The 16742-nt window shown below is 38.1% G+C and overlaps 2 protein-coding genes across 4 annotated transcripts; one reads left to right on the top strand and one right to left on the bottom strand.

Moving 5' to 3' along the window:
- The first annotated feature begins 1890 nt into the window (after window positions 1-1890).
- LOC149944051 (uncharacterized) lies at window positions 1891-3576 on the top strand. Of its 3 annotated transcripts, none has more exons than XR_016480896.1 (6): window positions 1891-2110; window positions 2173-2351; window positions 2427-2576; window positions 2627-2764; window positions 2835-3190; window positions 3258-3576. XR_016480896.1 is itself a non-coding variant. In XM_090175246.1 (5 exons), the coding sequence occupies exons 1-5, from the start codon at window positions 2016-2018 to the stop codon at window positions 3062-3064; spliced, it is 792 nt and encodes a 263-aa protein (XP_090031372.1). In that variant the 5' UTR covers window positions 1891-2015; the 3' UTR covers window positions 3065-3576. The 3 variants fall into 3 exon arrangements, 1 of the variants encoding a protein (XP_090031372.1); XR_016480895.1 differs by having other exon boundaries at window positions 2835-3274; window positions 3343-3576; XM_090175246.1 differs by having other exon boundaries at window positions 2835-3576.
- A 5887-nt stretch (window positions 3577-9463) lies between these two features.
- LOC149944050 (proton channel OtopLc-like) lies at window positions 9464-16345 on the bottom strand. The gene is made up of 6 exons (XM_090175333.1): window positions 16198-16345; window positions 15036-15144; window positions 12479-12725; window positions 11859-12022; window positions 10226-10999; window positions 9464-9947 (listed from the first exon to the last, which is right to left on the bottom strand). Exons 1-6 carry the CDS (start codon window positions 16341-16343, stop codon window positions 9639-9641), a joined length of 1749 nt encoding a protein of 582 aa, XP_090031459.1. The 5' UTR covers window positions 16344-16345; the 3' UTR covers window positions 9464-9638.
- Window positions 16346-16742: the final 397 nt, after the last annotated feature.

Here is a 16742-nt window from a genome sequence, read left to right as displayed (position 1 = left end):
TTAGTTACGGAATAAAACGCCCGAATAATAGGGGTATGCAGGGAAAGCGCGACTTAGGCGGAGCTTTGCCATATTGCGTAACGAGCTCTGCCAAATTAAAAACAAAGCTAGAAACGAAATTAAAGTATGAAATCCCATGAATAACGTTATTAAATATGTAGGCCGAACTTAGTTACGGAATAAAACGCCCGAATAATAGGGGTATGCAGGGAAAGCGCGTCTTAGGCGGAGCTCTGCCATATTCTAAACGAGCTCTGCCAAATTAAAAACAAAGCTAGAAACGAAATTAAATCATGAAATCCCATGAATAACGTTATTAAATATGTAGGCCGAACTTAGTTACGGAATAAAACGCCCGAATAATAGGGGTAAGCAGGGAAAGCGCGACTTAGGCGGAGCTTTGCCATATTGCGTAACGAGCTCTGCCAAATTAAAAACAAAGCTAGAAACGAAATTAAAGTATTAAAATTCATGAATAACCTTATTAAATATGTAGGCCGAACTTAGTTACGGAATAAGACGCCCGAATAATAGGGTTATGCAGGGAAAGCGCGACTTAGGCGGAGCTCTGCCATATTCGAAACGAGCTCTGCCAAATTAAAAACAAAGCTAGAAACGAAATTAAATCATGAAATCCCATGAATAACGTTATTAAATATGTAGGCCGAACTTAATTACGGAATAAGACGCCCGAATAATAGGGGTATGCAGGGAAAGCGCGTCATAGGCGGAGCTTTGCCATATTGCGTAACGAGCTCTGCCCAATTAAAAACAAAGCTAGAAACGAAATTAAAGTATGAAATCACATGAATAACGTTATTAAATATGTAGGCCGAACTTAGTTACGGAATAAAACGCCCGAATAATAGAGGTATGCAGGGAAAGCGCGACTTAGGCGGAGCTCTGCCATATTCGAAACGAGATCTGCCAAATTAAAAACAAAGCTAGAAACGAAATTAAATCATGAAATCCCATGAATAACGTTATTAAATATGTAGGCCGAACTTAGTTACGGAATAAAACGCCCGAATAATAGGGGTATGCAGGGAAAGCGCGACTTAGGCGGAGCTTTGCCATATTGCGTAACGAGCTCTGCCAAATTAAAAACAAAGCTAGAAACGAAATTAAAGTATGAAATCCCATGAATAACGTTATTAAATATGTAGGCCGAACTTAGTTACGGAATAAGACGCCCGAATAATAGGGGTATGCAGGGAAAGCGCGACTTAGGCGGAGATCTGCCATATTCGAAATAGAGCTCTGCCTAATTAAAAACAAAGCTAGAAACTAAATTAAAGTATGAAATCCCATGAATAACGTTATTAAATATGTAGGCCGAACTTAGTTGCGGAATAAGACGCCCGAATAATAGGGGTATGCAGGGAAAGCGCGTCATAGGCGGAGCTCTGCCATATTGCGTAACGAGCTCTGCCAAATCAAAATCAGAATTAGAAATTAAATTAAAGTATGAAATCCCATGAATTATGTTATTAAATATGTAGGCCGAACTTAGTTACGGAATAAGACTTCCGAATAATAGGGGTATGCAGGGAAAGCGCGTCATAGGCGGAGCTCTGCCATATTGCGTAACGAGCTCTGCCAAATTAAAAACAAAGCTAGAAACGAAATTAAAGTATGAAATCCCATGAATAACGTTATTAAATATGTAGGCCGACCTTAGTTACGGAATAAGACGCCTGAAGCTCTGCCAAATTAAAATCAGAGCTAGAAATTAAATTAAAGTATGAAATCGCGTGAATAACGTTTACCGCCCGCCTAAGAAATGGTCGCGCCTCTCCTTGGTTTACATGGTTTACTTTCTCTCGACTACCTTTAGTCGCGGCTGTAGTCGCTTACTACCGCAGTAGGAAGAGGAGCTCTGCCGGAACTCTGCCACCTCTGCCTTTTAGGGAATACGCGAACTGGTTAATAATTAGCTGGAGGAGGACCGGACGACCAAAAAAACTAACTAGTTTCCATTCGATATATTATCAATTTATTTAATTTGTTTCAATATGCCTGGACCGTTTTGTTCAGCAAGAAATTGTTCCGCAACTAAAAAACAGAACTCTTGTTTATCTTTTTTCAAGTTTCCAAAGGATAGAGATCGGTGAATACGCTTTTTTATTATATATTCCTGTTTTATATTAACTTTTTTCCTAAAAATTTTAGTTCCATTTTGTGGCTGGAAAATGTTAAAAACGATAGACTTGAAAATAAATCAACTGAATATCTACATGTTAATCACAGAATTTGCTCTATTCATTTCACCGATGAATGTTTTATGAATCTTAAAACTAAAAACAAGCTAACAACATCAGCTCTGCCAACAATTTTTGATGTTAATGAAGGTAAAGAAAACACTTTCTGGAGCACTTATAATTGCTTCTTAATATTTACTGGCAATTAATAAATACAAAATATAGCAAGGGGGAAACAAACACCAGAAGAAACTGTGTCAGTTACAGACTTGTTGGAAGCCATGTCAAAGGAAAGCCCATCAAAAGCACTAGATCTTCACAACAACACTTTACCTAATTTGTCAAACAGTATTTCATTAGCCTTTACAGAAAATGGTAATTCAAATGAGAATAACTTTTATATTTTTATTGATAAAACATTACAGTGCCCATAGTTAATCCCAATGGGAAAAGAACATTGGACTTAAACGCTGAGTTGTTATTGTCAGCTAAATGTAATCGAACAGACCACAGTTATTGCAATCCGTACATAAACTATAGATCAAGACAAGAAAATCAATGTGGTTAGATAAAAAATATTTTATAATATAATATTAATTCATTTTACTTAAAGCTTTTCAATTGTTATATTAGAACTACCAAATACAGGAGCGGATATTGAAGTAGGCATTTTACAAAAGGAGAGCCAAAATAAGGCTATCCAAGTTACAGGATTGAACACTAGAAGAGAATCAAGGTTACTTAAAACACTCAATAAGAAAAATGCTAAAATTCAAAGAATGAAAAAGCAATTGAAAAGCCTAAAAGAAAAATTGGCCTTTAGTAAAAAGATTCGCGATATCTCAAATGCTAAGAGATTTTAAGTGGTTTAACTAGTGAACTTTTTTTATTCTGAATTGTAAATTGTAAATAAGGCAAAGAAGCAAAAAGGGGAGAAATGTGGATTAAAACGCGAACATATTATGTTGCTGGCATTTTCCAACATTAAAGTTAGTTTGGCAGCTCAAACGTTCAGCTGAAGCGTTGCTAATTGTATCCAAACTGCATGTTCATTAGGGTTAGGAGATCCTACGGTAAACAGCACCTTCACAGCTGAGTTCCTCTTGCACAGGAATGATCATTTCAATTTGTTTACCAGTAGAACCCTGAACAATGCAACACTGCGTAAGAGAGTAATGAGAGATACATCGATCCTTGTATCCAAGGTTGGAAACTTTCTATTCAGTCCCTACTCGGCTTATGGAAATACCTGAAAGATAAGTTTGGATTTAAGTTTTTACTAACAAGATTTTGTTGAAAACTACTTTGGTTCTATTTGACAAAAAGGAGGAATCAGGTACCACCCAAACCATTAACAATTTTGGGCTACATACAGAGAAGAGCTTGAGCTCCACTCTCTGACCAAAAAAAGGGGTGAGCGTGAGCGCGAGCTCCACTCACGGGCAGAAAAAGAGAAGAGCGCGAGTGTGAGCTCCCCTCTCCTATTAAAAAAAGAGAAGAACTCGAGCTCCACTCTCTGGCAAAAAAAAGGGGCGAGCGTGAGCGCGAGCTCCCTTCTCGGTCGAAAAGTTTTCTCTTCGCCTCGAAGGCATATGTGCCGAAGTACCGCGTTCTTTCCATTAAAAAACCGTCTTTCTTACCTTTGTCGTGGTTTATTTACGAAAAAAAAGAGAGAAAAGCGCAAGCTCCACTCGGGCAAAAAAATATTAGAGCGCGAGTTCCCCTCTCCGCCAAAAAAATATAATAGCGCGAGATACACTCTCGGGCAAAAAAAAAGAAAGAAGAGCACGAGCGCAGCCGCCAACATGTAGCTCAATATTAAAGCGCGCGAGCTCGGAAAATTCGGTTTTTGCCCATCTCTGGCTGCATACAGAGTGGCAATCGGTACGCACCCTTTTAAAACAACCTGACTCAAATCGTATTGAAGATTTAGATTAATTCATTTTGAATATTGATTCTTCTAAAACATCAGCCCCTGGACCAGAAGAAGATTTGTCTAATTTGGAAAGTTGCAAGGTCTTGCAAGGTGAAGGTTGATGTTCCGATGAAGACTTTGAAATTTGCAACTCCCTTGAAAGCTTAAATCTGCTTAAAAAAATGTCCTAAGTTATCAGGATATCTAAACCCATTCGACCGAATAGGTGTTTTCATAAAATCCGGCTATGTTGTTTTTCCGCCGACAATAATTCCCCCCTAAGTCTTTGATGGGAGTTCCGTTCAGTATGTTCCAGTTATAAAGCCGTCGGCGCGACTCGCATGAATGTACGTCAACAATCTGGCAAACATGTTTCCCAAAAAATCAATAAAAACCAAAGACTACAGACTGTTACATGTTCCTTCCTAAAGTATACCACCTACTAGGCAGTTCTTTGATGGGGATTTTATGAAAACCCTATTCCCATTCGACCGAAAGTAGCTCAAATGTGCGATTTTTAATTAAATATATTTTTGGTCCCATTCGACCGAAATTAAAGGGCTCCAAAGTTCGGTGGCAAAAAAAAAAGAAAATTGAGCATTCTTTTCATCCCCCCCAACCCCTCACTCGGCGGGCAGAGTCAACCGTAAATTTTGCACTTTACTGACTTTACACACATTTTGCCACCGAACTTTGAAGCCCCTTTAAATTCCATTTTACTACCATCTACGGAGGACCTAAACCTAACCCATGGAGTGCTTTCGTCTGATACGATTTTGAAAACTTGTAACGTCATAGCTGTAGTGTTAATAGTGGCCGCCTTGACAGTTACCTTTTTTATCAATATGCAAATTACCTTGGTGAAGTAGGGAGTTTCGAATTGAAAGCACTCTATTGGGCTATAAAAATGAAATTATTCGGTCGAAAGGGACGATACCATCTAATCCACAAGAACCTTTTAAATCATTAAAGCGAACAATAGCTTCCCCACCCAAAATTTTCGTTATTGTTTTTGGATAGAAGGTGTTGATTATGTTAATGGCGGAAATGATTATTTCCAAAGAAATTATTGGTTTTTAAATTGGGATTTTCCAGTGATTTTTACCTGGTTGTTTTAATATCCAACAGGTTTCAGTTTTAAAATAACAAGAAGCTGAAAAATAAATGGCTTATTTATCTTAAGATATATAAGCCACATTATAATTATAATATTATAATTATCGTTCAAATCGACCTACGTTTGAACATTTTATTTGATTAAATTGTTAAAGAACGTTCATTTTGTACCAACTGACTCGTTCTTGAAATTTCTAACAGAAAGAAATGAGGCTTTTCACACAAGGTTTAAATTGCTTTCTCACATGACAAACGTTAAAGAGTAGGCACGTGCCTACGTTGAAAAATTTCGGACTAACTTTATGGGCCACCAAATTTTAAAATATGCCTATATGGTCTTCTAATATTTGAACCAACTACACGCAAATTAATGTATTAAACGGTTTTTATATTTACAAAGATGAGAAATTTGTATAATTTATTTGTTCAAAATTATCCCTCATGGGCCGACCCCTTTCCTCAGTTTTATTTCTGTTGTGGATTTGTTTACGTCGTTGGACTCCCATACTTCAAAAATGGTCATTCCTTAGAAGCGGCAACGTATCTACAACTTTCAAAGCTAAACAGTTAATAGATGTGAATGTTTTAAAGAGTCAGAAAGATCGGGGTTATGATATCATTCTCAGAATGCTACAATGTCCCAACACTAGGTGGTGGAGTGAGAAAGAAGCTAATAATTTTTATAGAAAGAGGTTTGATTGTATACAGTTATAGTATTGCAAAATATATGGTTGAAAACAGATAACCCGAGGAAGCTATTGAGTGTCGCGGGTATATTTCCCAGTTAAATAGCTTCAGCAACTTGACTTAAACTATCGTTAATGTCGTTTTAACGGAAACCGTTGCTTTTTGTGCAGCTTCAGTAGCTAGCTTAGATGTTAGAACGTCTGAACGGTTTGACTTAATTTGGAATGAAGCTGAAAAGTTGGGCCAGAATCTTCCAGGGGAGGACCGTTAAATTTGGGGGCCCTGGACTAACACTGTTAGCGGCCTCTCCAATAAACTCATGTTTGGGGTATCAGAGGAATTTTGCAGGCATAATGAAAAATTTCATGTTTCTTAAATTTAAATTGTTTTTATTTTTTTTACCGCAAAGGGGGCCCTTTGATCTTCCCATATTCCGGTACCGGCAGGGCCCCTAGGCTTCGATCTTTTTTTTTGGGTCCCTCAACATCCCCCTCCCATTTGTGATGCATGGGCCCAGCTCCCGGTGGGCCCCTAGGCTTCAGCCTAGTCAGCTTATGGATAGTGCAGGACTGCATGGGTACTGGTTCGTAGCAGCTAACCTTTAAGTTTACGCAAATGGAAGATAATACCTAACAGAAGAATAAAACATAGTGTCATTAGTTTTACTCGAGGGGTCCAGCACTTCGAGGAATCGTGTACGAGATTCCGAATCAAGGAATCTGGAATCAAGATTCTTGATTCTGCTAAGAGTCTAGATTGTAGCAAGATTCCGCTATGATTCCCTAATATTCCGTGATTCTATTTAGATTCCTGATTAGATTCCGTGGATAATCTTAAAGCGTTCAATATTTATTATATTCTTGAAGTTCGGAATCACGAAATCAAGGTCCGAAACGACAGAAGCAAATACCCTCATTGCGCGGATGAGAACCACTTACTTCGACTTCGAAATAATCCATAAATTTATCAGAAATGGAAACTAGACTATTAGAAAACAATGGCCTTTTCAAAGCATTAATAGCCAAAATTTCGTCGCGAAAACGATATCCTAGCTCATTGTCAATCTTAAAACCGGTTATATTCCGATCTAAAAGGGTTAAAAGGGCAGATAAGAAAAGCCAAAAATTAAATAAAAAAACTTGACTGACTGCTTTAATTCAAGATGACTGAAGATTTTTTCCAGTGGCAAATACTTTATTCGAAAGGAGTTTCAATTCTCTCAACAGAATTATAACACGTCAACAATGGGGGGACAAGCCTCAAATAGTAGTTGATGAATTTGAGTAAAGAGCTAATCGAAGGGTGGAATTCTTCGATTGAAAGTAAAGTCGGTAATATTTAATTAGAATTAATTTAATAATAACATTGTTATTTATTAAATTGTTTAAATAATTAAATACAATAATTTGGTCAGTTAAATATCAACGAAAATGACAAAGAAGTTCTTGATGGGGGGGCCTCTTAATCACGCAGTGCCTACTCGCGAAAAATCCTGGCTAGGCTACTGGTTGCAACGTTTCATCACTCGGCGAATTTCTAAGGACAGCCGGGTTCGATTCCAGCTTGTGGCACTGGGTGAAAAACTCGGAACTACTCCTGCGTAGAGTTTGTAAGTTCTCTCCCCACTGGTTAAAGGGGTTTTCTCGCGAGTTCTTCTTCCCCTTTCCATAAAAACTTGAGGATAGTTAGTGCAGGGGCGTAGGAACCAGGGGGGGGGGGAGCAGAGGGGCAATGCCCCTCCCTAGAATTTTGCTGGAAGGGGCAACTAATGTTATTCCCCCCCCTCAACTTTTTGGTCTGTTAAAATCTTCCAAAGGCTCAAATGCTCATTTTAAATTTCTATTAAGCTTATAGAACCACACTGTGTTTAAATTTCAGTCTTTTCCCGCCAATTTACATAGTAGTAAACAGCACACATGCACTCGGAGAAGCTACACTCCATTAAAAATTCAAACCCATTCTTTAGACCTCTTTTCGTTTCTCTTTGCCCCACGAAGTTCTAGAACGCTCTTACGCCCCTGATTTAGTGAAGGGAGCTGTTGGCTCGCGTGGCATGAAGGGCTTGCCACCACCCTCCTACGCATTATAACCCGGCCACCTGAACTAATGGCTTTAAAAGTCGCTAGATGACTTGGGTATTAGCCTAGCTGATTATTATTATTATTCATCATTCCTTATCACAGAAAAGACAGAAATCTTAAAAATTCAACACTAAATCAATACACAAGAAAAACAATTGATTTGAAAGTTTTTTCTTGATATTTATACATTTGATATCTATATTGCATTTAAGCTGTTCTCTATAAATTTCTTGAATTAATAAATACATATTTTTTTAATATTAAAAACTAGTAAACTTTGCTGTACTTATTTGTTATATTTCCAATGAAATTTTACATTTAATTATTTTTATTAACAAAATTCAACATCCTAAAATGATAGAAAACATTTTCCAGACGTTTCAATACTATTTAAAGTTACCACCTTGGATGAATAACGAAACTACGCGTAGGCTGCGGTTTTCATCCAAGTTACTAGCGACATCGCGTATAGGGATCCTGAACTTCTCTTCTATGCCCGCATGCTACAAAAACATCATACGACATTTTAACGTTATGGCAATAGGCGCTTCAATAAAACATCTTCAAGGAAATCGTCAAGAAGTAATATATCCGAGAGCCAGGACCTGCAAGTCACTGCTTATTGAAATAATGGTAAATTTTCACCTGTAAACAGAACAGACGCTTAAATAAAATTTCCTTCAAGGAAATCGCCTAGAAGTAATATATCCGAGAGCCAAGACCTGCAAGTTACTGCTTATTGAAATAATGGTAAATTTTCACCTGTAAACAGAACAGACGCTTAAATAAAATTTCCTTCAAGGAAATCGCCGAGAAGTAATATTTCCGTGAGTCAGGACCTGCAAGGGACTTTTTGTTGAAATAATCGAAACTTTTCACCAGTAAACAGAACGTTTTTGCTAAGCCTTAATATGTCAAAAAAAGATACCGAGATCTATTCACAAGACAGACTGCATTACGGGCTTCGTCGCCGTTTTGCGTCAGCTTGCTAACGTCACACGTATCCTTTGACAGCGCCTCGTTAGGGGGAGATTTTCTTTTTGTGATGACGTCACTCCGTTACTAGCTCTCAATAAAATATTCCCCAAAGTGACAAACTTATGGAACAAGTGATTGCTAATCGTGGTTATATTTAATGAAAATGAATACGTTGTGACGAATCGTGACGTTGTTGCCAATCCAACTCATGATCGGAGAGTAAGCTCCTCCCCTTATAAAATAAAATCAGCTCGGTATCTCATTGGTTCCCTAAAACTGACGCCTTCCGACGCGATTGAAGTACACGCCGGTGACGTTTTTTCTTCCCCCTCTCGTGGAGGGGATCATGTTTCCCCGCAGGTCGTCTACACATAGTCATTCTTGGATAAATAAATACATTCTTGATTACATTAAAAGATGAAACCCTGAACATCAGCAGTAAAATAGCCACGGGTCAACTCGACCAAAATAACAACCAAACGAAGTAACAAGTTATAAAATCATTTATTTACATAACTCCAAGTATTCAAAAATTAATGAAAATTATTAAAAAAATCCCTAACAAAACGCGTTCAATTTAAAAAGGTACAGATCGTACGACGACCGACCCTCGCGGCTAGGACATAATGACATTTTAAAATCGACGATCGTGAAAACATATCAGTGGTCGCCTTTCTCGTAAGCCGATTTCCAAATATCAGCTAAGCATACTGAAGAATGAAATCTATAGAAAAGCATGAGAGGGTGAGTGCTGTGTCCGATGAAAATGGACTCCAGCTCGCCGAAGAAGGATTTGTTGGCCAGATGATGTTCAACATTCTTCTGTTCGAACGTATTGATAATCCAAGTGGACAAATTCAAGATTATCAAAAAAGTCACAACTTCTCTCCCAGGCTTTTTGTAGCGTAAATTTTTGGCATTGCTACAGCGTCGCAAGCCGTCAATTATAAATGGGGTTTGAATGATGACCTGAAAGAAGAAAAACCACTTAAGACTGGAATAACTAGACAGAGGAATCCATACCTCTACTTGGAATGCTTATCCTGTCGTATCGCGTATGATAAGATCACTCTGACGGCTTTGTCCCCGCCTACGAGAGAAAAAATCCCCTCTCACGTTGTTGTTTGTTAAGTTAACATAGTGACTTCAAAAAAAGCGTCAGCCACATCGAGATGAAAATCTGCCGCGATAAGCATTCCAAGTAGAGGTATGGATTCCTGCTAGACATAGTATTGATGATGATTTACCTGCACCGATACAAGTACGTGGACCGTAACCCTCAAGTAGTCTCCGGCCATGACTTCAGCCAAAGAGGATAGTATGTTGTTAGCGAAGAAGAAAGGTAAAGGGATGAACAGTAGAACGTCATCTAAAAACGTTACTGGATGCGTGTTAATATCCAGTTTCACGAGCTGGCTGAACGCGTATAGAATGCCAACCAAGGCCAGAATGCACAGTGTCAGTTCTTGAATGCTGTACACTAGAATTCCGACATCATTGGATTCTTCCTTTCCTATGGTCACGAAGAAGATGATGACTGAGATGATTATGACGAGAAGTAAAAACAGCCCGGCGAAGAGTCCTTTATTTGCCGAATGACAATCCGCGCTAATGACCAAATTGCTTTGATACGTGACGTCATCATCATGATGAGAAAATTTGTGCTCGAAGTGATGCGGATCGGCTTTGGCGTCGATGTTACCAATGTTCTGCCATACTATCATCCAGACGCCGACTAATATCAAATTGTACTCGATGGTGAACGGATACAAGTAGGGAATGGCTTCCAGTCGTTTAGAGCTGAAAATGTTTCCGTTGGTGCAATAGTGGTCGTGATCCGACTCGTATGAAGAACTCGAGGAGTTGAGGGACGCGGTGTTGTTCAAATCCGGATCAGGCAAGCTGTGAGTGTAGTGGGCCATGCCGTCTTCCACGATAGTATTGAACCAGAAACAGAGGCAAGTGGCGATGCAGTGCATCAGACCGAACCCTGCGATCTCCTTGTGTCTGTTGATGATTATCTAAAGATATTATATGCAGTGATAAGTAAAAAGACTTTTTGTTAACTTAGGTAGTGCTGAATAGACCGATACATAAGGAAGGGTGGCGGAGTGTTTAGCACTTTCAGTAGGGTTCGACCCTAGCTAGTGGCACTGGGTGCGTTGAGTTTTCAAAATCTCTCCCCACTGGTAAAATGGGTTATCTCGCTAGTTCTTCGGTTTTCCCTTCCCATGAAAAATTGTTGAGGTTTACGGTTATAGTGAGTGTAGGGAGCTGTTGGCTCGCCACCACCCTCCTACTCATTGTAACCCAGACACCTGATTTAAAGGCATTAAATGTCGCTAGCTGACGTGGGCCTAAGGTGGTGTTTTGGGTAATAGGTTAGCTGATTATTATATTTGACAAGGGATAAAATAATATTAAAGACCAATTTTAAATACCCAGTAGTGTGAAATTCCAAAATATTAAAATACCCAAAAACCGTGAAAAATATAAAACTTTACTATGAATGTTTCCGGAGTTAAACTTTGTTTATATTTTATCATTTAAAATAGTACTAGAAGTTGTTTTTTTTTTAAATTAAATCAGTGTACATTTGTTCCGTTAATTGGAGCCATCTACCATAAATAAAAGCATTTAATACGTCAACCATGTTTTTTCCAATTGGGAGAAAAGCATACCAGCATGACAGCCCTAGCCAAAGGTACGTCGTAACGTCATGCTGCCAATCCCTATTTGTGAATCGGTCTATTTCAAATATGATAACATGATATAAATCTTAGTTACATAGATGATTTCTTGAGAACACTTTATGATAGGCAGACACGGAAAACACGTTTTCGTGATAACATTTTTGAAGTAGTTTGTTGATAAACTTACGTTTGAGTACTTGAAGACGATGAAAAGTTGGTAAAAGGAGTAAATCGGTCTGAAAATTCGCAGAATGAGACTTATGACGTCGGCGCATTCGTCATTTTCCAAGAAGTAGCCCACTTGTTGGGTCAATAGAAGCCCCGTATTTATCATATGCCCAAAACAGAAAGCTGTTTTAAACAGAAACATTTTTATTGGTAAATTTATACGACCAAAAGACGTCACCAAGTGTTTCTCTATTTGCTAATCCTGAATCTTTGAGACGGTAAACAGTAAACAAAGCAGATATGATAACTGTTTTTAGTAATATCGAAGGCTTATCTCGGTTCCTTTTTAAAGTTCTTGGTCTGTCAGTAACTCAATATTTATCAACGACATTCTGAAGTGGTTTCCTTTGACCCTTGCTAAGTATAAATTATTTTTAAGGGTGAAATGGAAAAAAAAAATATATTTTTGACTGTCGATAAGGATTCATTACTCGGGCATAGAGTCTTCAACGCAGATTATCGCCTCGTGTTGAAGAAGTACCTGACTCGCCGTTGTCGATAAGAAACACTTGTCAACGCGGAATGTTTGATGGTTTGCGTGCGCGTATAATATTTACAAGGATCCTTCTTAATATTTACCAGCCATGCCGACTTTGAGATAAAAGCTGCCACTGTGTCGTCCTCGTAGGAAAAAATACGCTGGTTTGACATTCTCTTGGAAACACGACTGATTGCAGACGGTTTCCGTAGTGGTGCTGATATTGTCCCCCATGTTCTCGTGTTGACGCTTCAGGTACTCCAGCACGAAGCCTTTGTAGCGATTCAGATCAATGTGCAGAAACATCAGCCAGCACATGCCCAATATTATCAGCACCAAGTTGAATACCTTTAATACATTGACTTGGTTAAATTTAATTTATTTTCTACGGTGGTACTTGAGGAATTGACTAATAATAATAATACCCAGTCTTCTAATATATATATTGAAAGATAAGCAGTGCTTGAGCCAGTGATTACAGGGTGGGGTCGGGAATTTACATAAAGGAGTATTATTATATATTATTAAGTTTTCACTACAATTGCCACTGGTTGGCGAAATAAATGGGAATGTATTTCTAACCATTTATATTTATTTCAATCAATCGTAAATAGTTTGGAATTATTATTCTTCAAAGTAAAGAAGCTAATACGTGGAAAAGCTATGGCCCACAAAAACGACCCAGCGACGAAACTGTAGGTCTGGAAATCAATTAGAAGTTTCATTTAAACCAAGGAATACCTCTGCGTGCGGTGCCATACCAGAGTGACTGAGAAAAATCATATCACTTAAATGAAACTTCTAATTGTATAAATAACTGCGTAATAACAAAAATAAATTCTGGAAATCAGATTATTTTATAACCTATTTAAGGTGTACTAGAGTTAAACATTGATTCCTAAATTAAAGAAAAACTCAATAGTATACAGAAATAATAATTTTAAAATATTCAAATTATTAAGTTCCTTAGTTTAGAACATTTCCCATATATTGAGAATATGGTGCGACTTATCTCCTGAAATATCTCTAGTCCACACGTCAATGTTCGAAAATCTAGCTTTGTCTAGTGCTTTAGGCAGTTCTAACTATATTCGGTGTTCAATTTGAATCGGTAACGGTTATTCATAGACTCAAGCTGCACTATTTTGTAATTAATTATTTGAGGATACAAGATGCTTGTGTCCTCAAATAATTATTTACATAGCATTAAAATCCGGTTTAAGGATAAATTTAAAACAGACAGTCCTAAATATGTGTTAAATTTCATTTAAAATAAGTGAGATCTTAGAACAGATGTCAAATATTAAAATTCAAGCTTATTATCAAAGTTACATGTAAATCGCTCATTTGACATTGAACGTTTTTAAGATAGAGATATTTTGAGAAATTTTTCACACCAGCCAACATTTTTGCAAAATATTATTGGTCCACACGAGTCGCAAACAAATGCTTTTGTTGACCAAGTTTTGAAAAAGGGCCGGGTTTTACGACCAAGGCTTAATTTCAAATATTTCAATCTGACAATTTTGCTACACATCCTTATGATCCTTTTGATTTTATAAAACCAAATAGTAATGTTGAATACTTTTATTAACATAAATTGACATATTTGATTGTAGTAGAGGTATTTGTTTAAGATTTACGAGTCATTTTCTTAGCCGGTTAACGCGTGAAATCTCGATGCTTACCAACAAAGTTAAGCATAAATGTTGGCTCGTGGAAATAGGCATTGATTTTGGCGCACCCAAAACGAAATGAACGTTTAGGCGTTTAGGCTTTATGTTTCATTAAAAGTCTTAAAATTTTCTCAACTTAGTTCATTAGATCAATACGAGCCCCCTCCATAAAAAAATCCTGGGTGCGCCACTGGCATTTACAGCATATAATGAGAGTTGGATTCGATTAGTGAAAACTATTTATGGCATATCTTATATCGCCGCAAGATATGGTAATTCCAGTTATTAATTCTCACTGCCTGTTATTTCCGATTATAATCAGGATTGGAGATTTCAGTAATCGAACTTGAAGAGTCGCCGACAATGGATCGCAATGGATGAGGGATTATGTATCGCTTTAACTTTCATTGATTTCAAACATTATGGAGAGTCACGAATGAGTTGGGATCTCCCCGCGGTTTTACTTTGATAACAGTTTTAGAGCCTTATCTAACTTTTAGAGAGGTTGGCGTCATTTTGCGTGGAATTTTTTTTATAAATTTAGTGCGGTTATCGCTCCGATTTTGGGATTTTCCCATAAACAGACCTCGACACATTTAGATGGATGACGAATTGGTAATTGTAAAAATTAACAAAAGCATGACAGTTCCGATACTTTCTAACGCTAACGATTTAATGAATGATGCTATCAAGATACATGTAGAACGCGTAGGAGGTTAGACTAGGACGGATGATGTACCCACTTTCTGGTTTACATTAAAACGTAGATAGATGGCGGTAGCGTTTGTGGCAAACAATTAATAAGCCTGCTAACTAGCTTCTTCAGTGCTTTCTTAGTTCTCGAACCTCTCACCAGGCGACACTATTTGTACTTTTGAACTGCATTCCCTCCCTAATGTATACTTTACTTATTATAATTCTCGAGTGGGTCTTTTTGCCTACGTGTAATCAGTTTGGAATGGACCTAAAATCTTAGACCTACCTCGGTGAAGACTTTGTCGACGTAAGATTGACTAGCGACGTACAAGATGCAGCCTAACATCACTACCAGGACTGCGTAAATACCGCTGAACATTTTCGTTAAATTTCTCCTGAAAAACATACGTTTACGATTTAGAAATAAGATCATTTTTTTTTAAAATGCGCGTTCAATGTGGTAGGGCGAAGTATTTAAGTACAACATCCCTGTGACTCACTGATTTTCACATATATGTAAAGGCCGAAAAACGGCCAAAAAATAGGGCATTTAAAAAATTAATTTTTATTTTTTTTAAAGACGTGAACTATAAACAATTCTAGGGTTAGAGTAATAAATATCCCTAATTCAGGTAATATTACAGGCTAACAGATCGGGATAAGATACAGGGGTGTAGGAACCAGGCGGGCAAGGGGGGCAATGCCCCTCCCTATAATTTTGCTGGGAGGGGCAACTAATGTTATTGCCCCCTCCAACCTTTTGGTCAGTTGAAATCCTCAAATGGCTCAAATTCTCGTTTTAAAAGCAATAAAAACTTATAGAACCTCAACTGTGTTTAAATTTCAGTCTTTTCCAGCCAATTTACATAGTAGTAAAATGTACACGTGCATTCGGAGAAGCTACACTACATTAAAAATTCAAAACCATTCTCCAGACCCCTTTTGATTTCTCTTTGCCCCCTCCAACTTCTGAAACGTTCCTACGCCCCTGATTAGATACTTCTACAAATGGATTTTATTACGCTTCTGGTAATAGTGGAAAACCTTACAAATAAAGCAGTCCCTTTTAAGATGTAATAGCATAAAATTTTATTAATATTATTCCATAAGTATGCGTCTTTGGGAAATATTTTACTGATGATTCACAGATGGATTTCATCAGATAAAAAAATTCGAACCCTAGCGAGTTGCTATCAAAGGCCAAGTGAGACACGAAAGCTGAGGGACGCAAAACTAAAATTAAGCCCATTATAGAGTCAGTCTCTCGAAAGCTAAAGGATGCAAAACTAAGATTAAACCCATTATAGAGTCAGTGTCTCGAAAGCTAAAGGACGCAAAACTAAGATTAAGCCCATTATAGAGTCAGTGTCTCGAAAGCTCGCAGTAGAAACTTTGCCCGTTAAGAAAAGAGAGGTGTCATCCTTATAACAATATTAAAGACTTTTTACCTGAGATGCTTAGCTTTTTCCTCTTCGGAAGTGGCCTCATCCTCAAAGACAGACCCGCTGTCGTAGAACATTGAGACGGTGGTATTTCTCCTCTTGCCGATAATGCTGCTGCTATTGCCACCCAAGAATCCCAAGTCGATGCTCATCCTCGGTGAGGAGAAGTTCCTGGTTCGGTTGATACCCGCGAAACTCTTCCTCTTTTCGGCGGCCACGGTGGGCAGCGAAGTGAAAGAAGAGCTACCCTCGGCCAAACTTCCCGTTAGTCTCCTGACCACGTCCGGTCTCATATCGGTCACTGAGGCTACTTTCGCACTCTCCGAGATACCACTGTCCCCACTGGCCGGTCGTTCGCGACGTAGGCTCAACATTAAGTTGTCGTCCAAGGATTTTCTCCTGGTCCTTTGATAGTTATGATCCTCCACCACGATGCTGGGAACCGTCATAGGAGGCTTTGTCTCCAGTACGTTTTCGTGAATCTGGAAATTGTTGAAGGTTAAGATTCCAAACCAACCATAATATGAACCAGTTACTAGGGTGGCTATGAG

This window comes from Leiobunum rupestre, chromosome 5, assembly GCF_980474605.1.
Source record: "Leiobunum rupestre chromosome 5, qqLeiRupe1.1.hap1, whole genome shotgun sequence".
NCBI classification, from domain to species: domain Eukaryota; kingdom Metazoa; phylum Arthropoda; class Arachnida; order Opiliones; family Sclerosomatidae; genus Leiobunum; species Leiobunum rupestre.
Note: the sequence above shows the minus strand (reverse complement) of the source record. Positions and strands in the feature narration are given on the sequence as shown.

Coding starts and splice junctions, on each gene's coding strand:
- LOC149944051 (XM_090175246.1), top strand. CDS start 2,016: ATGCCTGGACCGTTTTGTTCAGCAAGAAATTGTTCCGCAACTAAAAAA. Junction 2,111..2,172: donor TTTCCAAAGGATAGAGATCG/GTGAATACGCTT, acceptor TAAAAATTTTAG/TTCCATTTTGTGGCTGGAAA. Junction 2,352..2,426: donor AATTTTTGATGTTAATGAAG/GTAAAGAAAACA, acceptor TACAAAATATAG/CAAGGGGGAAACAAACACCA.
- LOC149944050 (XM_090175333.1), bottom strand. CDS start 16,343: ATGAGCATCGACTTGGGATTCTTGGGTGGCAATAGCAGCAGCATTATC. Junction 15,145..16,197: donor GAAAAAGCTAAGCATCTCAG/GTAAAAAGTCTT, acceptor TATGTTTTTCAG/GAGAAATTTAACGAAAATGT. Junction 9,948..10,225: donor ACGTACTTGTATCGGTGCAG/GTAAATCATCAT, acceptor TTCTTCTTTCAG/GTCATCATTCAAACCCCATT.